The following is a 22,331-nucleotide window of genomic DNA, read 5'->3' as shown; positions in this document are numbered from 1 at the left end:
TTCAGTAAACATTTATACCACAATTTGTGAAAATATAAGTAACTAGCTGCTTAAACACCATAATCTTATTGTTTCATGCAAGAATCTAGAAAAAAAATCTAATGGTGGATCACTACAGTGGTTTAGGGTGAAGACTATTTTTATGGTTTACCGATATAAAAATAGTCTTCACCCTAAACCACTGCAGCGCTCCACCATTAGATTTTTCCAAATTTAAAGTCCGCCCAACTGGGTGGGCTCTTGTTTGAAGTCAACAGTCATTGGACTTTTATCAAACACCATTCTTGAATATATGACTTGGTCCCATATGATGAGTCTCCTCTCAGGTCCACTTATTAAAAACATAGCACAAAACCTTGCTACTGACTGTTCGCATATCCCCTAAATATCGCAAATATTGCAATACTGTTGAGTCCCCCTCCTTGCTTTCCTATTTGTGGTGAGAATTCCCTGGTGGTCTATTAGTTTTCCTGGTGGTCCAACAGTTTCCCACGTGGTCCGGTGGGCTGCTTGTGAAGTCTCCCATCTGATGCCACCTTTTGGTTTCTGGACCAGGAAGGAGCACTTGCAGTTAATAGCTCTCAGCCAGAGGAGCAGCCTGCAGAGTGAGCAGCACAGCATCATGCAGGGAGATCTCTAGAACTTTCTGGCCTGTGCTGTGGGAGAGCTCAGGAGATCTGACGATTGAACGGTGTGAGCACAACTATCGCAAACAAAATTAGTTTGCAATAAATTAATTTCATTTTCAATGATGTAATCACATATATACAATTGCAGGTTATGGGCTTAGACCCTGGCAATCGTGCATGCACAAGTGCCAGTTTAAATGGGGTTAAGGCCAGAGAAGCAGGACTGACCGCTTAGTTGATTTACAGAATGTTTACGGTGTGGTTATCTTGACCTTAAATTTGAAATTCACTTTGAGTTCTTTTAAAAATCTATATTATTGTTACTCTCACTTGATCTTTAAATAAAATCATAATCGCGTGGATGTTCCTAACTATCAATCTTCTTTTTACCGTCCATCAGTCCTTTTTTTGATGTCACGGACAGAACTCTGAATCACGAAACAAACTAACATGGTTGTCCATTGTTTGTCAGTTTGTTTTCTCATGATGTATCCCGTTGGCTCTTCAGAGTTCCTAAATTCAGATAACCCTCCAATCGCTGAGAAATCTGATGAATCCTGCCCTTTGAAACTAAATGCACAAGTCTACACTAAATACATAGTGGCAGACTGCCTGGCACCCCAACTGGGTTCCTCAATTAATCGCTGCTTCCTAGTAATGCTGAGTACTTCCAAGCACTCCACCAGACACCATCATCACTGTAGTCCCCGTAGCCAGCATTACAGCTTGGCTGGGATCTCGCTGTCCGCCACCCACCCTGGACCAAAGTCAGGGATCCAGCTTCCAGTGGGTAGGCCTCTCCTAATCCTGACAGTAGAGCAGGTAGAACCTTGTTTTAATCCAGGGGAGTGTAGTGATTATAGCAATTCCCCGAGTATGAAATATAGCTGTTCCCTCCAAGCATGAGACGACGCTCTATGTTGAGGGTAAGGGAGAAGTTATTTAATGGGAGCCACACATGGCTTTTTTATGTGAGTTCCCATGCAAGGGGTTTCCTGATATATATTTCTGAGAGGAGGATCTGAGAGGAGACTGGTTATTAGCAAACATTTAACATACTCCTCCTCTGTACCTGAGAGATAATTACCCGAGCACACAAACATATAATTAAATTATCTCTCAGGTACAAAACATACTATTTAACAAACCCCAAAACACATGAAAACCCCACAAAACTCACATCCCCTGATAGCCCCGATCTGGGTGACCAACATATCAAAAAATCACCCAGATTGGTTCAGGGGTTCCGGATTCTCATGGAAGTCAATTATTTGACCGGCCATGCACATGGCCCTATGCCCAAAACAGTTTGATGTGATCAGTGCTAACGGTCTGTCTCTGTAGCGTTACTTACCTTATCCAGGGACTCATCCGACGGCTGCAACAGGAAGGCGGGCAGTGACCGCGAGAAGCGGTCACGTGTTCCGCCTGAATCTAAGAGCGTGCCCCGGGTCTCAGGCGTGCTCTTAAAGAAACAGTGGGAGCCTAAATTGGCAAAGGGCTCCCATTGGCCCCTGTCATGCCACACTCCCCATACACTTACCTTTTGGGGCATGGATATGAAAGGAGCCAATCACATTAATTACTAAGGTACTTATACTCACCTTTTTCCCTTAGTCCTTGCCCTATCGTGGTTTCTGTTGCAGTTCCCTTTAGCGCTTGTTGTGTTCAGTTGTGTTCCTTCGTATTGACCTTGGCTTTATTTCTGACTACGTTTTCTCTTGTTCCTTATCTGTTCTGTTTGCCGTCTTACTGTTCTCTGTGTACCAGACCCCGGCTAGTCCTAGTTTACGCTGTCTCTTTGTGCCCTTGACCTCGGATCGTTCCTGACTCTGTCTCCTCTCATATACGTCGAGTCTGGCCATTCTAAGGTCCGGTAGACGTATCTCTCCTCTGTGTTGTCTTTTGTTGAGTTGAATCCTGCGAGTTGGGGTATATTTTCGTTACAGTCTCTTTCTGGAGTACAGAAGTACATAAATCACTTGATTTAAAGTGCATTGGGCAAGGTATATTGCAGGGCCCATAGTCCTGGGCAGGAGGCTGGCAAGCAGTCTACTCGAGGAGCCCCTGACGAGGTTCTGTTAGTCACATACATTCTATGTAACATTGTATCTACTTGTCCATTAACACAGGCAGTTAAGGATTACAGTGCAGAATATTCTATATACCATTTTGTCATATAATTAATTACCATACTGTCATTTATGTTATCATTTGAAAAAAAAATCATAATTATTAAGTAATATTAGCAGTCATAATTTAATCTACTGTTCTAGTTTTTCGAAGAAAAAAAAACGATATATGAAGATTTTTTGTCCTTCTTTTTTTGTAGATGTGCAGATTCCAGCATATAGAACCTCGACCAATGCATTTTGCAATACAAAAGAGATCCAAGCAATTCTCTGTAGCCTACAAGTCAAAATGTACTCATATAATGTGGAAATAATATAAATATATGCCTTGTAGCCAAGCAGGGCTTTGGAGTTATGCTCTGAAGATTAAAAGGTAAGCTATTCATATTACACAGAAATAATTAATGTGGGCAGAGAGGGCAAAGGCTCGAGGTGTATTTAAGTAACATTTATAAAGAATTTCACAGTAATATTACACTTGCAAGAAGATAGTATGTATAAACAGAAACCAAAACCAAAAACCCAGTCAACATAGAGACAACAACAGTAAATGCTTAAAACCTTGAACAACAAATACCCTGCAATCCGTTTCCACTCAGGAGGTCTCACACAAGGTTTGGCTGCTTTGTGCCTTTAGATATATGCACACTATACGCATTACCGATGGAACCTGTACTATTTGCAATTTGAACCCACTCATGTGATAGAATTTATCTCGATTCCAAGGCTCAAGCTTATAGGTGTCATATAATGATATCCTGTATTAAAATTGGCTAACTTGGAATCAGGATTGATTGCTTGATGCTTGAACAACACTTAAGACCATATATGTCTAAGTCCCGGGAGCAGAGAGCCCCCACCCAAGATGTCTCTACTCTAATCTTGTTGTTCTCTCTTACCCAGAAACTTATTTGTTATGTATACATGGCGCTCATTCCTATGTCTTATCCTATGTCCTATTCCTATGTCTTATCTGTATTCCCTTGCTATTTTTGTTCTAAGAGTATTTGCACGTAAGCACTTACTTTTTAAATGTATAAAACCCAGCTGATGAATAAAAAACGTCAGAGGCTTATTTTGAATACCAACAGGTGTCTGGTGTCTAATTCTTGCTTCTCCGAGTGCACTTGTAACAACAATTTGGGTTTCCTCTGAATATAACAAAGATCAACATTCTGATCCACAACAATTTGGTGCCGTGACCCCGGGATCAGACGAATCCAGTTCATCCGGACCCAGAAGGGTTGGCTCGGAGCCCAGACGGTTAATCAGCTGCAGCGGGTAAGAAAAAGCTTTTATTTTTCTACCTATAAATGATTTAGACTCTCTGGTGCTCTTTGAGACCCCGGTCCGGGTGGGTAAGGATTTTAAAAACGTCTGATCTAAAGAACTTGTTTTCTGTGGTATTATGGTTATATTCAGGTGGAGGTTGTGTTATGTCTTGTGAAAGGAATCTTGAGATAGTGGAATAGAACTGTGGGTTGTAAGTTATTTTTATTGTTTGCCTTGTCATTTGTTTTATAATTTGAGTTAGAATCCTCCAAGGGCAGATCTCCTGATCTGTGTTTAGAAGACAGAACTGTGAAAATTCCACTGCAGCGGTCATAAGTGTTTAAATACACTGTTATTGTACAGTTTGTCTTGTGTAAGGAAGTAATTAACCCTTACAAGTTTTAAGATGGGTAGCTCTGAAAGTACCCAAGGGGGATTTACGGCTTTGACTATTGTCAAGCATCACAAAGGACAAGGAGCAATTAAGAATGTTAAGAGGTTACTTAAGAAAGCTGGCATGCCCTCAGAGGGCACTCTAGACCCACATATATGGAGTGAATTTATGGCAAATTACAGAGGTTGGTTAGAAGATAATAACTTAGTAGAAGTTGCACAAAAATGGCATGATACTGCTGTTGAATTAACTAAATGTGGTTGTAGAGAAACCACCAGGAAAGGTGTACCATATTATCAATGTTTTGGACCTCTAGGGTCCCAGAGTAGGCAGGATCCTGGGAAAAATCTTGTAAACCCACCCCTTTACCAGGATAATGCAGGGACTCCTTTGGTCCCTAAAGGACAGGCGCTTTCCCTTTTACAGAGATCAAAACCTCTCTTTCCAGTAATATTACGCAGTGGGACTTCATATGGTCCCCTAGCAGCCCCTGTAAGACCTATGGGTTCATTAGAGCAGGCAGATAGCCCAGACTTAAAGGAACCCCAGTGGGGCCATTAGCTCCACAATTTTCTACTCCAATGATACCCAAAGTTGAGAGCATGTACCATGAGAACAGACAGCCGAGCTCAAGTATCAAATACTGGGAAGAATATAAGCCCTGGACACCCAGTGAACAACTGGCAATAATACAGCAGCTGGCAGATGTTGAAAAGGCCCCCTTAGCTCTAGTTCAGTCTCTATCCACAATTCAAGCTACTTACCAGTGTACTTGGATGGATTTAAAACAGATTGTGGCACTAAAAGCTGGCCCCATTTTGGCTAGAATAATTGCTAAATATACTGATGCCCATGAAGATAACCTCAGAAAAAGCAACATGCAAACAGATGAATGGTTTAGAACCAAGTCTGCATCTGGAGCATGCTATGTCACTGCAATAAGAGAATGGGCTAAGGTAAAGACAGAGGAACTAGCCCATAAATTAGGAGATATATTACAAGGGAAAGATGAACCTGTAGAAACATTTTTCACCAGACTACAGATGGCTTGGGAGGCATTGGGTTACACAGATATTGAAACCACTTCGACCAGACTGCTTATTAACTGCTTCATGGATGGTATCCACATACCCATAAGGACTGGTCTCCAAAATGCTAGACCTGAGTGGAGAAGTTTAACCTATGGTGATCTGGTGAAGGTGGCTAGGGGAGTGGAAGCTAATCTAAATACTAGAAAGAGGAGCACACCTCTAATGGCTGTAACTGTCCCTAGAGCTGACGGAGACAGAAGGCAGGTAGAATGCTGGAATTGTGGCAGGAAAGGACACATTAAACGTAACTGCAAGTGTCCTCCTAAAAATAGAAAACCCCAGGATTCTAATGATAACTCCCAAGACAGCCAACCACCTCCACCACCTCCCCCTCCCCAATAGGAAATTGGCAAACCAGTGTCCCTACATATTATAAATATCCCTGACTCTGCAGGACCCTCACCCATTTTCGATGTTACACTACCTGGGGGACCGAATAGTCCCTTTCCTGTTGGACACTGGCGCTGCTAAATCGATGTTACAGGAAAAATATGTGTTCCCGTATGAGAAATCTAATGATGTATTATCATGTGTAGGGGTGGATGGTATCGAAAATGACATTCCCCTTACCCACAAGCTGAAATTGAAGCTACACGACTCTACTGCCCTTGTGACAAGGCTACTTGTCAGCCCTCATGCCCCTGTTAATCTACTAGGCAGTGATATACTGTCTGCTCTTAGTGCAAATATCCAGTATAGCCCCACTGGAAAAGTAACATTGTCTGTGCCTTTAGAGGACAAACAAATGATATCTCTTTCAAATGTTCTGGCAACTCTCACTATGCCCAGCCATGTGCCAGAACCTACAATTGACTTGTCCTCAGTCCCTGATTCCTTATGGGCTACAGGGAAGACAGATACAGGCAGACTCTCTGTGCCCCCAGTCAAGGTGAATCTCCTGCCCAGAGCCAAACCTCCCTACCAAAAACAATACCCCCTAAGCCCAGCACAGGAAGATGCTATTTCTCAATCTGTGCAAGAGTTTCTGCAGGCAGGGGTAGTTGTCCAGACCACCTCCCCTTGTAACACACCATTGTACCCAATTAAGAAAAAGCAAGAGAAAGGTAAACCTGTGGTATACCGTATGGTACATGATTTGAGGGCAATTAATGCTGTAACTGAACTGATTGCCCCTAATGTTCCCAACCCACACTCCTTGTTGGCACAAATACCACCTTCCTCTAAGGTATTTACTGTTATTGACTTGGCAAATGCATTTTTCAGTGTCCCCCTGGATCCCGACAGTCAGTTTTTATTTGCATTTACACATAAACACAAACAGTATGGAATCTTGTACTGTAAACACTCTTTCGTTGCTAAATTTCTTAGCAAAAGCAGGCTGTAAAGCGTCAAAAACGAAATTGCAAGCTTGTGTAGAGAAAGTTATTTTCCTAGGACATTGCATTTCCCAGGGCATAAAACATCTCACAGAGAGTAGAAAGACTGCAGTTCAAAATATTAACCCCCCCCGCAGCTTAGCCCAGCTTCGCACGTATCTCGGTTTGATATCTTACTGTCGTCCTTGGCTGCGTTCAGTAGCTATCTACATGCAACCACTGTATGATTGTCTTGCCAACGAAAACAAACCATTTAAATTAAACCATGCGGCAGAAAATGCCTTCTATACACTTAAGATACTGGTAACGTCAGCTCCAGCACTGGGTCTCCCAGATTACAGAAAGAATTTTAACCTGTTCTGTACTGAGCAATCAGGTTATGCTACATCTGTCCTTACACAGGACCATGGTGGTAAACAAAGACCAATAGCTTACTACTCCACCAGATTGGACCCTGTTGCCAGGGGTGCCCCCTCATGTGTTAGGGCAGTGGCGGCTGTTACTGCCCTCCTGGACAAAGCCACTGATATTGTTTTAGATAATCCGGTGACCATATACACACCACATGATATCAACAGCATACTGTCACAAGTTCAACCAAAACACATACATACTGCAAGGCATCTCAGAATGCAATGTGCCTTGCTTATGCCACCTAATGTTACTCTTAAAAGGTGTATGGTAATAAATCCATCTACATTACTTCCCCTGGATTTAAAAGAGGGGAGTGGGAATGGTACTTGTACTTCTGATCTTTTTGTAAATTCACTTTCACCAGATGAGTTAGCTGATGCCCAGGTACCCCATGATTGTGCAGCACTAATGGCACAAGAAACAGCAGGTTTTTTGCATGTAACTGATTCTCCATTATCTAATGCAGATTTTGAGTTTTTTGTAGATGGTTCCAGATATGCTGATGAGAAGGGTAATTTCCACACTGGATATGCTGTAGTCTCTGCACATGAGATAATAAAAGCTGAACCACTCGCTCCTCACTGCTCTGCACAGGAGGCAGAGCTGAAGGCACTCGCTGAAGCGTGTAAAATGGCTTCTGGTAAGACTGCTAATATTTTTACAGACTCTCGCTATGCTTTTGGTATAGCGCATGATTTTGGCCCTATTTGGCGGGCTCGTGATTTTCTCACCTCAGCAGGAACTCCAATCAAGAATTCTGAAGCCGTGAGTGCACTTATGGACGCTATCCTGTTACCCACTCAAGTAGGCATCATCAAGGTGGCAGCTCACGTGAAGATCACAGATGAAATTTCAAGAGGAAACCACAGAGCAGACGAAGCTGCCAAGCAAGCAGCAATTCAAGTTCATCCCTCTAAAGGTAAAACCTTCCTACAAGTTGTTCTTACAGATGACGCCGTTGACTACAATATACTGTTGAGCTTACAAAGACAGGCAAGCAAGGAAGAACATGACCTCTGGAGGAAACAAGATGCAGAACCTGATGATGACAAAATGTGGAGAAAAGGTAAAAGACTGTGTTTGCCACGAGTATTGTACCCCATGATGGCCCAGATTGCCCATGGACCTACACATCTATCCAAGATGCACATGAACAGCTTAGTAAACACTCATTGGGTAGCACCCAGATTTACTGTTGTAGCAGCTAAACACACCCAAGCTTGCATGATTTGTGCTAGAAACAATCCAGGACAGGCTGTCAAAACACCGAGTAAGCACACACCAAGGCCACTTTACCCGTTTCAAAGACTGCAGATAGACTATATTCAACTACCTAAGGTAGGAGTGTATGAATATGTGTTGGTGTGCATTGATCTCTTTTCAGGTTGGCCAGAGGCCTACCCAGTGTCGAAAGCCACAACAAAGATAACAGCGAGTAAGCTTCTGAAGGAACTGGTATGTAGATATGGAGTACCTGAAGTGATTGAAAGTGACAGAGGTAGCCATTTCACTGGGGAAATAATGCAAGAAATTATGAAAGCCTTAGGGATCAGTCAGGCCTTCCACACCCCTTATCACCCCCAGAGTAGTGGGAAAGTAGAAAGGGCAAATGGCACCTTAAAGAACAAGATTGCAAAAGCCATGCAAGACACAGGGAAGCCCTGGACTGAATGCCTTCCCCTAGCACTCTTTTCTATGAGATTCACCCCCAATTCCAGACATGGCCTATCCCCTTTTGAGATCCTGTTTGGATGTGCCCCAAAGACAGGCCTCTATTTTCCCCAAACCCTCCAGATGCAGCATGGTAGTATGACTGCCTATGTTCAGGCCCTACACCAAATATTAGACAAGGTGCATAAACAAGTCTTTGATTCTATTCCAGATCCAGACTCTGACTCTGCAACTCACAAACTGCAGCCTGGTGATTGGGTGGTGATAAAGAGGCATGTGAGGAAAGGACTTGAACCACGCTTTGACGGTCCATTCCAAGTGCTCTTGACTACGGCTACCTCGGTAAAACTAGAAGGAAAAGCCACGTGGATACACGCCAGTCACTGTAAACAAGTCACTCCGACTGATCCACCAACATGAAGCTGTTCATATCCTTTACCATATTATGCTCTGTTCAGATATGCTACTCTGACTTGAGACCAGAAAATAATAATGCATGGCAGGAAAATATATGGTTGCAGATAGCAAAGGCTTTCAATTTAACCTCCTTTTGCCTCAACCCTCTCCTTAGTACTGAAAACGCCATAGAATCTTGTCTTATAGCTGTCCCCACACCAATCTCACTGTTGAGGAAGTACCTACATACCCATAGACCCCATAAATCTCTACAAATATTACTTATGCTTATGTCCCAGGTAACATTACAGGAGGTCCCTGTGCAATTTCTCGACTAACCATGACCATGTTTTCCAAATCTGACCTGATCACTAAAACTACCCAGCTACACAAACTGCTGAGAGACAGGAGAGATGTTAAAAACACCCTTACTTCTGATTGTAACTCTGAAATCACTCTCTTATCCAAAGCCGAATACTCTGCCCTAGCGTACACCTTGGTAGGAGTCCCAGGCTTAGCACTGTATAATACCCGAGTAGTTAATGCTGTAGCCTGTTCCCTTGCAAAAGGTTTAAATGCCACTTCACAGGCCCTAGAAGAGCTACTTATGGACAACCAGGCAAATAAGAAGGCAATCTTAGAATAGAGCAGCCATTGACTACTTACTAATGAAACATGACTTAGGATGTGAAGCTATTGAAGGTATGTGCTGTTTTAACCTATCTGACCATGGCACTATGATCCATAAACATATAAAAGATTTACATGACTTAGTACAGGATATCAAACAAGATAACGGCTTCTTTGAGGATTGGGATTGGACATTTGGGCTAGGAACATGGTTGACTTTACTAATTAAGAAAATTTTGTACTTTTTGCTATTAGCTATATTTGTTATTATGGCTATTTTTCTAACCTTTAGATTTTTTTCATGTCTACTAACCTCTCTATGTAAAAGCAAACCTACTGTTGGTCGTACCTTGACTTACATTCCAGCTCCGACTTCTGAAGGGTTTTATGATGTTACCTCGCCTAACAAATGAAGGAATTCTCCTCTGCTGATTCTGGTGGTCTCTCAGTCCAAGGGAACCGTGGTGAAGCAATAAAGGAAAGTCCCACAGGCTTTGGCTAGCAGGCCTGGATATACCTTGGACATTTGGGTGACCCTTGGATCAAAAGAGGGGATTGTGATAGAATTTATCTCGATTCCAAGGCTCAAGCTTATAGGTGTCATATAATGATATCCTGTATTAAAATTGGCTAACTTGGAATCAGGATTGATTGCTTGATGCTTGAACAACACTTAAGACCATATATGTCTAAGTCCCGGGAGCAGAGAGCCCCCACCCAAGATGTCTCTACTCTAATCTTGTTGTTCTCTCTTACCCAGAAACTTATTTGTTATGTGTACATGGCGCTCATTCCTATGTCTTATCCTATGTCCTATTCCTATGTCTTATCTGTATTCCCTTGCTATTTTTGTTCTAAGAGTATTTGCACGTAAGCACTTACTTTTTAAATGTATAAAACCCAGCTGATGAATAAAAAACGTCAGAGGCTTATTTTGAATACCAACAGGTGTCTGGTGTCTAATTCTTGCTTCTCCGAGTGCACTTGTAACAACAATTTGGGTTTCCTCTGAATATAACAAAGATCAACATTCTGATCCACAACACTCATGAATGCAGACTACATTGGAGGTAGCAGCCAGCTTACTTCTGTGAATGAATACAGTGATACGAGACAACTGTTTTGGCTTCTCATAGGCCTTGTCAGAGACTGATATTCCCACTTATATTCTTCCAAGTGAGGTGAAGCTTCTTAGAGTTTTGAATGAGGACTAAGTAAAGGGAAACTCTAAGCCCCAAATCTACTACAAGCCTCAATAGTGGCTATGGTGCCACGAGACCCCTTACCTCGGTACCCCACCCCACCCCACCCACCCTAGGTGTCCAAGCTATTTATGGTCTTCTCAATATTGCTAAATAGAAAATCCTCATTCCCCTTAAGCTGTTATAGATTTTGTGAAACGTTTCACATAATGCATTGACTGGATGAGAGTGCAGCAGGTACACACAGATGGTGGCTTGGGCAAACACTGTGTATCGCCACATTCACAAGACTGATTGGAGGCGTGATCAGACTGAAAGTAATGCTACATGTCACATACTATAATAATGATATACAATGCATTGCATTACTATTTACTAAATACATAACCCCTCTCTTAGCTGTTTCTGGCCACCATGATGTCAGATTTGCACATACCGCCCAACATTTGGAATAGATAAAGAGGCACACGTATCATTGTGGGCCAACAATTGCTTGCCAGAGATATAGAGATGCTGTTCTGCTATGGAAATAGTGAAATTAAATGCAATGCACAATAAACTGACATAAATTCACATTAGGCATGAGATGAGAACTTATAGACAGGATATGCTCAGCAAACATGGTACAAACAGAGGTTAGTGTCCATTCTGTGTCCATCTCCATCATTGACATCCAGATCTAATGTACCGTAACCCCACTCAAGCTAAGATAAAATTTTTTTAAAGAAAATACTACAGGGTAAAAGTAGGTATCAATGGCTGATCACAAAGATAAGATATAGGATTTTCTTTCACAGACCAACCATAGAGGGTGGGTTTAACAACAGGAAATACCCTACAGACGAAGAGCAATACTTAAGGGCAAAATTTCAGAAGCAGCAGTAAGTAATGTTTTACAGCATTATAAATGGAAGAAATAGCCCTCTGGTTGATGTTGTATAGATTGAAGGAATGCTTTTTTGATTAGGAATATAGGAATACAAACCTGTTTTCCTAATGCTATAGCGCCCCTGGTCCTCGCTCTGTACAGGTTCCCACACACCCATTATTTTTTTATTTACTTTATTCTAGTGACAAAGCTCATTCAGCAGTGTTCACCTCTAATCCTCTTGTGACAACATAGCATTGGGGAGCATTGGGGAGCATTGGGGAGCGTTGGAGACCTATTGTGCATGCGCGGTGAGCACCATGCATGCTTTCAAACTTTCCCCTAGAAAAGCTTTGATTCAATGCACATCATTTGGAAGCACATCTAGGAAGATGGTCACTAAAGTTGGATTTAACCATGCATTGTTTTATATTGTAGGGTTTAAAGGACTGTACCCAGATGACTTAATTGAGATGAAGTCATCTCCATGACTATAGCATCCCTTTAATACAGAAAGATAATCAAGCATTTTGGGGATATCCACATTAGTTTTAAACAGGGAATAAGGAAGTAGATTTGTAAACATTTGTATTTATTTGTTGTCAACAGAAAATGTTTGAAAGAAATCGGACGGCAGTCACAGAATTTCTCCTTTTGGGATTTAGGAACCTCCGTAGCTTCAAGATTATATTATTTATTTTGTTTTTGCTAATCAACATAACATCGTTACTTGGAAATCTTTTGGTCATTCTAATCTTCATAACCAACAAAAGCCTTCATTCTGCTATGTACTTTTTTCTCAGTCAGATGTCATTGTCTGACATTGTATTTACCATAACTATAATGCCCAACATATTGTGTTTAATATTGATGGGGCAAGTTCATATGCCTATATCTGGTTGCCTTATACAGTTTTATATTCTAGGTATCCCAACCGTAGCCCAGTGTTTGCTTTTGGCCGCCATGTCCTTTGATCGATACGTTGCCATCTGCAAACCCTTACGTTATACAACTATCATGACCTTCAAACTTCAGCTTCATATTGTCACCATATGTTGGGTTCTGGGATGTCTACTAGTTTTTCTTAACTACATTTTCTTAACCAAACTGGATTTCTGTGACTCCAACATCATTGACTATTTTTACTGTGATATAGCTCCAGTTGCAGATATCGCTTGCTCTGATACGACAGTTGTAGAATTAGTGGCCTTTATGACGTCTACTCCTCTTGTTCTGTCTCCATTTGCATTTATCATTGGCACCTATGTATCCATTGTTCTCACTATTCTCAAAATTCAGTCAACAAGTGGGAGACACAAAGCCTTTTCTACCTGTAGCTCTCACCTGACTGTAGTGTGTGTGTACTATGGCACTTTAGCAGTAAATTATACATTTCCACGCAGTGATCACTCTGTAAATATTAACAAGGGTCTTTCCTTGACGTACATGGTGGTAACCCCATTCTTCAACCCAATTGTCTACAGCTTGAGAAATCGGGACATCAGAAGAGCCATAGAGAACACTTTCTTGGGAATTCGGGGCATTATATTTTTTCAGTAAGACCCTATCATCTAACAGCCTTTGTAAATGGTTTTCAGCAGTAATTCACTGTCATATTAAAATGTTTTATCGCTTATACTTCCATGACAGAACTAACTTTTGGAAGGGCTCACACCAGCTAGTATACTGAAGTCCGGTAAAATAAGAATTAGAATAAGAATATAAGCATAAAAAAAAAAAAATGTAAAAAAATTATATATATATATATATATATATATATATATATATATATATATATATATATGTATATATATATATAAATAAAACAAAAATAATCTTGCACTCCACCTATGGAAAATCTAGTTGCCTGGTGCTTGTCAGCCAAAAATGTAGAAAAGTATCAAAGATAGCACTCCAAGGACTTAATAAACATTAACTTTTATTACCTTCACTAAAACAGCAAATTATCAACGTTTCAGCTTGATCACCTCAAGCTTTCGTCAGGACACACTGTATAAACAAATAACCCCACATATATAGCATAAAATATGATATTTACTCACCACACCTGTGTTACATCCGACTCCATGGACGCTCGGACCGGGACTGCCGCGGGCTACCCGAAAACGTCAACAGCCGCACGGCGTCACGTTCAGGGGTCGTCACCATGGGGACCTATAAACACATGGATGTAATTATATCAACATACAAGTTTAAAAGCAGTATAACTGCATCACGTTCAGTGGATGTTGGCAAAAAAGGAATAAAGCTAAACTAATAGAGCAATACCAGCTCCGCTGTCTACAAAGGATAATCTTGTAATTTTCATCACCATGTAGTTACTATGTCTCATAAAACCGGCTGTAATATATCGAACAGACATTAAGTCCAGAAAAAAAGGGGAAATGCATCTATCAAATCATTGGCACAAATCCAACATAAAAATAGAAAATACATAATACAGGACACTGGTGTTTATCAGAATATTGGATAACATACTGTCTAATCTCTAACTGATTCTTAAAGAGGACAAAATTGAAGAATACTAGAGAATGCAATCAATAGTTTATCACATGACAATTAGCATTATCAACAGTCAAATAAAGTCACATCTATATAGATTATATCTATATAGATTATCATGCTGTATCATATACAGGCTAGAGGTTAACTGAGAAAAGAGGTCAAAATCAAGAGACTTCCGTAGAGATTAAACAAGCCCAAAAGGAATTGTATATTGTAATTAAAGGGAAAGCAATGAAAAGAAAACAGCACTAAACCCAAATGTGCCACATATGTAATATCCAGTGTATAGAATATGTGTCACTATATATGAAAGACTGAATAATCCTCTATCTACAACCTGAAACTCTTAAATATAATCAATATACCGCATAGAGAGCAGAAGTGAACTATCCCAAAGACAGTGGTGAAATGCTCTCAAATTTAACAAAAAAAGAATGTAACATGTGGATCAATATATTTAGATATTAAGGGAGAAAGCACAACCCTATAGATTAGACCATAATCACTGTGAGTAAATGAAAAGTTTGCCTATCCCTCCGGGTGGGTACCCTATCTCAGTCTCACATATGGGATTTCGCATAAACAGAATATAAATGGTATAGGAGAAGTACAAAAATGCATGCCTATCCCCAAGGGTGGGCATCACATTACTTTATTGGATCAGAACTTTGAGAACAGTACACCCCGATGGCCTCAATGAGAAATATACTCTTTCTGCATTTCTGTAATCCATTCATTAGGGGTATTTATGAGAAGAGTAATGTGATGCCCACCCTTGGGGATATTTTATGCTATATATGTGGGGTTATTTGTTTATACAGTGTGTCCTGACGAAAGCTTGAGGGGATCAAGCTGAAACGTTGATAATTTGCTGTTTTAGTGAAGGTAATAAAAGTACATTTTTATTAAGTCCTTGGAGTGCTATCTTTGATACTTTTCTATATATATAATATGTACTATTTGACTGTACTCTCTTATTCAGATCAATACTTGTCGGGAAAGAAAAGAACACAGTCGGGAAAGAAAAGAAGAAAAAATAATGTATGTTTGTTCGTACCATAAACAAGAATTGTTATTCATTTTGGAAGTGTTTTGTTCTGTAATCCAATTACGTCAGTGTGATTATATCCCTTCCTGGGAATCTGAAAAATACATAATAAATATATAAAAAATATACAAAAACTAATAAAACTTTAGACCATAAGAAATACATCAGATCATATTGTACTGCTTTCAATCTCCAGTTAGAGTTGCTGACATTAAATATCATTGTATAATTAAATATAGATCTGCATTTATTAAATGTCGATTCCTTCAGTTTTAAATTGATACAAAAAACAGGCCGACAACATCATGGTTTTCTGGCGCCACTTATTGTTAACCTGGAGTGTGATTGTTCATGTTAGCTATGTGTATACTGGTGTACATCACCCTCCAAGACCGCCATGTGGGGGGATGATGATTGTATTCTTATGGAAGCATAAATGTCACTATTTGGTGCGTCTACTGATGTTAAAAAGGTGTAAGCACATGGTGCATCTTCCAGCCAAAAGAACTGAGATGGCATTTTTTTCCATTTTAAATGATCACTATAGTGTCAGGAAAACAAAGCGGATTTCCTGACACTATAGTGCCCTGAGACTTCCCCCCCACTCAGGGTCCCCCTCCCGTGGCGCTGAAGGAGTTAAACCCTCAGGGTCCCCATCCCGAGTGGAGCTTTCCTATGGACGCTCTGCACAATGGATGCGAAATTCGCATCCAGCGTTGCAGATGCGCCTCTAGCGGCTGTCAGGAAGACGGCCACTAGAGGTTGGCTTAACCCCTAATGTAAACATAGCAGTTTCTCTGAAACTGCTATGTTTACATCTGAAGGGTTAAAACCTGAGGGACCTGCCACCCAGACCACTTCATTGAGCTGGAGTGGTCTGGGTAACTATAGTGTCCCTTTAAATGTATAATTGGTCATTTCCCATTTATCTTTTTTTTTTTTTAAGTTTCTAGCTTATTGAATAGTGGAACGTGGCTTTGATAACCAGTGGTAGTGAGGAGAGTGCTAACAGGGTATTCTTGGAAAAAATGGATGTGAGGGGGGAATCGGGGGGGGAAAACACACACAGAACATGCATTTCACAGTAATGGTGCTGCCATAGAGATAAAAATTTATACATAATACAGATTAGGCAACAGCGTACACTCAAAAATACAGTTTTACATTTTTCAAGGCTACTTAAGATCCCTATTTGAGCTAACAAATATGGGGATTAATTTCCACAATATGGCTATATTGTGTTAAGCCCACCACTACGTCACAGTACCTAAATATTGGTGGATCCTACACTAATTTCAATGTGTGAGACAAATCAAATACTGTGAATTCTAAATGAACCAAAGTGTATATCAAACTAAATAATTAAAGTGATAGTGCTTTGATGTATATACTCATTATGTGCATCATATACTTGCTCTATATCAAATAAAGAATATGAATAAAGTGACATTGCAATCCAAAACCTCCTCAAATGTATACCTTCCTGTGGTGACCTCCAAAGGGGCATCTGATGCACCCCCTGCAGGGTGCTCAACCCAAAAGGAATCTGGTCTGGACTCCAAACATACATAGAGAAAAAGAGGAATTGAGGGCACACCCGAAACATACATTTTTCAGCAGTTGTGCTGCAGTAGAGACCACGTGTTAAACAAAATACAGATTAAGGAACAGAGCACGCTCAAAAATACAGTTTTAAATTATAAAAGGCTACTTAAAATCACCTATCTCAGTCTCATCTGCTAGGCAGCCTAAAATATCTTACATTATTAGGACCACTGGACTGATAGATCTTGGTCAGACCCAAAGAGGGTTTGACAATTTATTATAATTTTTTTTTTCTATTTTGAAATTGATTTTACTCCCACCTGAATGCAAGCAGGGCCCAGCTACCCCAGCTTTTTACCATCCTCATGGGTTAAGAAAATACTGGAGAATGTTACATTATTTAGGGAAGTACAACCCCACATCCATCTCTCTGTGAGCAGACAGTTGTCTATCTTCAGAGGCTTCACTATGTAAGTTCATGGAGTGCAGACCTCACTGGGTGACACCGTCGAGGAGGATGACACCTGGAGGGCCGCTTCTGCCTGGCCTGGTCTCCCGGGTGAGTGGCTCCTTAGCTCCACCTGCTAGAGTAGCGATATCCCCTTCTGGGATCCCTCTCCCTCTGCGCTGACAATCAGCTGCTCAGAGCATTAAGGACCTTATTCAGTGAGGACCCCTGTGGGCTGCTTTAATTTGTGGTCTGGTTACCAATGAAACCAGAGACTTGAACAAGGTGATTGACAATGGTTAGCTGAGTAATGGAGGGCGGACTAGAGGGTTCAGTGCCAGGAGGAAGAGAAATCTCAAAGAAGCAGTCACTGGCAAGTGCTCCCTCACAATCCACACTGTTGTACTGAAAGTCTCTGGGATATCTGATCTCACCGTAGTTTAAATGTAGTGTGCAAGTGGAGCAAGAAAGGGAACTGAAGACCATAGTGTCTTCTAATTGTACACTTACAAGATCCTTCTGGATATCGAGCTAAAGTGGCTTCTCTCTCTCTCCAAGCTGGGATCCAGACTATCCAAGCGGTCCAGCTTCCAGCTAGCCTGGGAGTAACCATAACAATAACCAGTGGTGTATCCTGGTTTTGTGCTGCCCTAGGCAGGACAAAACTCAGACACCCTCCCTCCCCCCTCCCCCCGCCACTGACCCCCCTCCCCGCCACCTCACCCACTCCCCCACCTTCCAAATACACACATTCACTGACAGATACGCATACACTAGCTAACAGACACACACTCACTCACTAACAGACACACACTAACAGATACACACACACACTCACTCACTCACACACACTCACACTAACAGACATACAGACACACACTCACACTAACATACACACACAGACACAAACTCACACACACACTAACAGACACACACACACACACACTCACACACACTAACAGACACACTAAACGACAGACTAACAGACACAGACACACACTCACACTAACATACACTCACACTAACAGACAAACCACTAACAGACACACACTCACTCACTAACAGACACACACTAACAGACACACACACACACACACACTAACAGACACACACTCACACTAACAGACATACAGACACACAACTCACACTAACATACACTCACTAACAGACAAACCACTAACAGACACACACTCACTCACTAACAGACACACACTAACATACAAACACACACTCACTCACAGACACACACACACAGACACACTAACAGACACACACACTAACAGACATAGACACACACTCAAATTAACATACACACACTGACACACACTCACACTAACATACACACACACACACACTCACATTAACATACACACACACTCACACTAAGAGACACACACATTAACAGACATACACATTAACAGACACACACATTAACAGACACACACTGGCACAGACACACACTAACAGACATACAGACACACACACTAACAGACACACACACTCACTAACACACACTCACTAACATACACACACTAACATACACACACTTTTTCTTTTCAAAATGCAACCCCCCCAGCCTCCTTACCTTTGGGAATGCTGGGGGGGGGTCTCCTTTTCCCTGAGGCTCCCGGTATCACTCTGCAGGCGGCGTGCAAGGGAGCTGAGCAGAGAGCTCAGGGGAAGTGCTCCCTCGCCAGCGCCGCCCGATCAGCAGCCCGCCCGGATTGTCAGTTAGCCGCAAGGCTAACAAGGTATTTGCCTGGGCATTTGGGGGCGGCGTTTTTTGCCGCCCCCTGGAAAATGCCGCCCAAGGCAAATGCCTTGTTTGCCTCGCGGCTAATACGTCCGTGACAATAACGATTACATAAATCCCCATGTCAATCACATGAATATAATTTACATATATGTAACGAGGCCTTCATATTCAGTCTCCCCATTTTGTTTTCATGGTGCCAAAATATAAAAACATATACAATCGAAAGCACTCATAGGACTTAAAATTAAATACAACTTAATTTTAAGCAGTCATGCAACAACATTCAATGGTTCAGTCCCATTTTTCAAGATGTCAAGATAATAGGGTAGAAACGTAGACTTATGCTATGGCACGTCTGGTTAAAATAAAGCAGTTATTTTGTTTATTTTAAAATCCTATGAGGGCTTTCCTTAAAGTTAGAGAAACGTTTAAATGTTAAGTTCATTATCCAACCATTTATTTGCACACTTTTTTTGATGCAATTTAATAAATGAAATTTTGCCAAGGGGACACGTATAAATTCCTGAACCTGGGTCCTCTATTCATTTGTTCCGCCACTGTGCGTGAGGTTACTGTAACGCCGGCACCCACGCTTAAACCAGTGCACATTGCAACCAGGGGATGCCAGAATATGGCTGTCTCCTGGCTTTAACCCCTTAAGGACACATGACATGTGTGACATGTCGTGATTCCCTTTTATTCCAGAAGCTTGGTCCTTAAGGGGTTAAACACCAAAAGCCCTCAAAAGGGATCAAGAAGCAGTATGTGCTCACTGTGCACAGTTCTTCAGCTCCCCCTGGACACTAGGCACACCTTCTTCACATACTGATCTCCTGCTCCTGCACTCACAGCTAGCACAGGTATGCTGGAAGAGAATAAGGGGTGTTATTATTATTCTGTGTATGGAAATTGGTGTGAGTAAGTGTTAAATAGGTGGGTAAAAAAAAGAATTGTGACTGTGTGCAAACTGGTGTGTGAGTGTAGAGGTAACACATTAGGTGTATATGTCAGTGAGAGTGAGTGTGTGTTAGTGAAAGATAGTGTTTAACTGACAGTGTGTGTCTGTGTGTGTGTGTGTGTGTCTGTGTGTGTGTGTGTGTGTGTGAATGTAGGGGTTTCTGTGTGGGAAGGCAGGGTTGTATTAGATCACAGTGTCAGTGTGTATAAATGTGTGGTGTGTACAAGCTCCCTCTCTCTTATATCTTACCAGACCTCATATATGTTGTGTACCATTCTGCAGTTTCCTCCAGTACCATTTCTCCCTTTCCATGTTGTTTTTCTTAATTTAGTTTCTTGTATGTATCCACTGCTTTCTTGGCACTAATTTGGATCCCCTGTGTCTTTTGCTCTCTCAACAAATCATTGCCTCCCTTGTCATATTCTTTCTGAATATTTCTGTTTCTCAAATTCAGGCTAGCCCTCCACTAAATCTACTTAAGTCCCTCTCTTATTAAGCTAATTGTCTTTCTATGTCATATCCTCCAATAGTTTGTATCAGTCTGCTTCCCTAACGGTTTCTGTATCACAGCCATCAGTTCAGTTAGGTAGGCTTTGAGTCAGGGTGCCCCAAAAGGCCAGACTGGGACAAAAGAGAAAGTATTTGCCAGGCAAGACCCAAACTTGGACCACAGACCAGAAATCTTAGTACCCCATGTGTACACCAATATCCCCATGATGATGAGGAAGGGGAGTAAATTAATGTTCTAGGACACGACCATTATGATGAAAATATGCTCCAACCGAGAAACATAACCAACACATGGCTGCTGTAGATCTGACCCCTCTCATCCTACATGATAATCTGGGAGGGATTCATTACTCTAAATCCCGTTACCACCATTTCCTATAGCCATGTAACAAGGTGCACCATAACCTTTGCAAGACACAATGCCATGGTGCTTAGAGTGGCTCTTTAATGTTTATATTCAATAGTGGCATCACTTTCCGTAATTATGCAATGGTATGGGTGCTGTGCACTCCTGGGGCTCAGGATTCTAAATCTTATAACATATAAAAGGACACTCTAGACATATACAGATTAGGTGAAATTTATAGATATCGTTACAAGTAGTTATCAAGGGTGTTTTCCATCAATGTCTGGATTTTGTAATTCATAATTAAGGCCCAGAGTTTGCTCTGGATTTCTGGGGACCCTAATTACTTACTAAATATGGGGAGTGGAAATGCCATTATCCACCCCCTAAATTACAGTCCCCCCCCCCCCCAGGAATCCCCACTCTCCTAGCCACAACCTGTAAAACGCAATCATGCTTAATATCAGAAGTCCTCTTTCTTCTAATTCTTCTGTTCTTCAGCCCCCAAAAAAGACCAAATAAAAATTGATAATAACCAACAACACTAACTAAAATAAAAAAAAACTGGTCCAATTGCATATAAACTGCACAAATTGAACCCACACTGCAATAAAAACAACCCATCTTCACCCATGGAGGTCTTGCCACGGAATGAGCTCTGATAGTGGGGAACGCCCTTATACAGGCTTTTCCACACTATGTCAGCTATTGCAAAGCATTGGAAGATTTCCCAAACTTTGCAATATGACGAAGAGCTCTCTGATTGGTTGGAAAGTAAGCCAATCAATCAGAGCTCTCTGACAGGGAAATCTTGAGAGCCTTCAATGGGTGAAGATATATTATTTTTTATTGCGGCACATTTTTGATTTGTTCTGTCTTTTTTTTTGCATCAGGCTTTTTTCTATTTTAACTAGTGGTGTCGGGAATTATGGATTTTAAATTGACATTTTTGGGGGCTGAAGATAAGAAGAATCACAAGAAAGGAGACTTGAGATGGTAAGTATAATATTTTTTTATTACTGGTTTTAGATTTATTAACCCTGTAAGTGATTGATGGGCTGTATACGAAGTCAGACCACACTAGGAAGATTCTTAGAGAGTCTGTTTACTGAAATTGTTATGCTGAAGGCAGCTCAGCAGAGAAATGCATTTCTGTCT

The 22,331-nt window shown here is 41.2% G+C and overlaps 1 protein-coding gene across 1 annotated transcript; it reads left to right on the top strand.

The window, feature by feature from the left end:
* The first annotated feature begins 12,999 nt into the window (after positions 1–12,999).
* Positions 13,000–13,596, top strand: LOC134601955 (olfactory receptor 1E16-like). Its single transcript, XM_063446460.1, has one exon. The coding sequence runs from the start codon at positions 13,000–13,002 to the stop codon at positions 13,594–13,596; it is 597 nt and encodes a 198-aa protein (XP_063302530.1).
* Positions 13,597–22,331: the final 8,735 nt, after the last annotated feature.

This window comes from Pelobates fuscus, chromosome 3, assembly GCF_036172605.1.
Source record: "Pelobates fuscus isolate aPelFus1 chromosome 3, aPelFus1.pri, whole genome shotgun sequence".
Classification (NCBI taxonomy): domain Eukaryota; kingdom Metazoa; phylum Chordata; class Amphibia; order Anura; family Pelobatidae; genus Pelobates; species Pelobates fuscus.
Note: the sequence above shows the minus strand (reverse complement) of the source record. Positions and strands in the feature narration are given on the sequence as shown.

Excerpts from the sequence above, each read along its gene's own strand:
- LOC134601955 (XM_063446460.1), top strand. The coding sequence starts at position 13,000 with ATGTCCTTTGATCGATACGTTGCCATCTGCAAACCCTTACGTTATACA.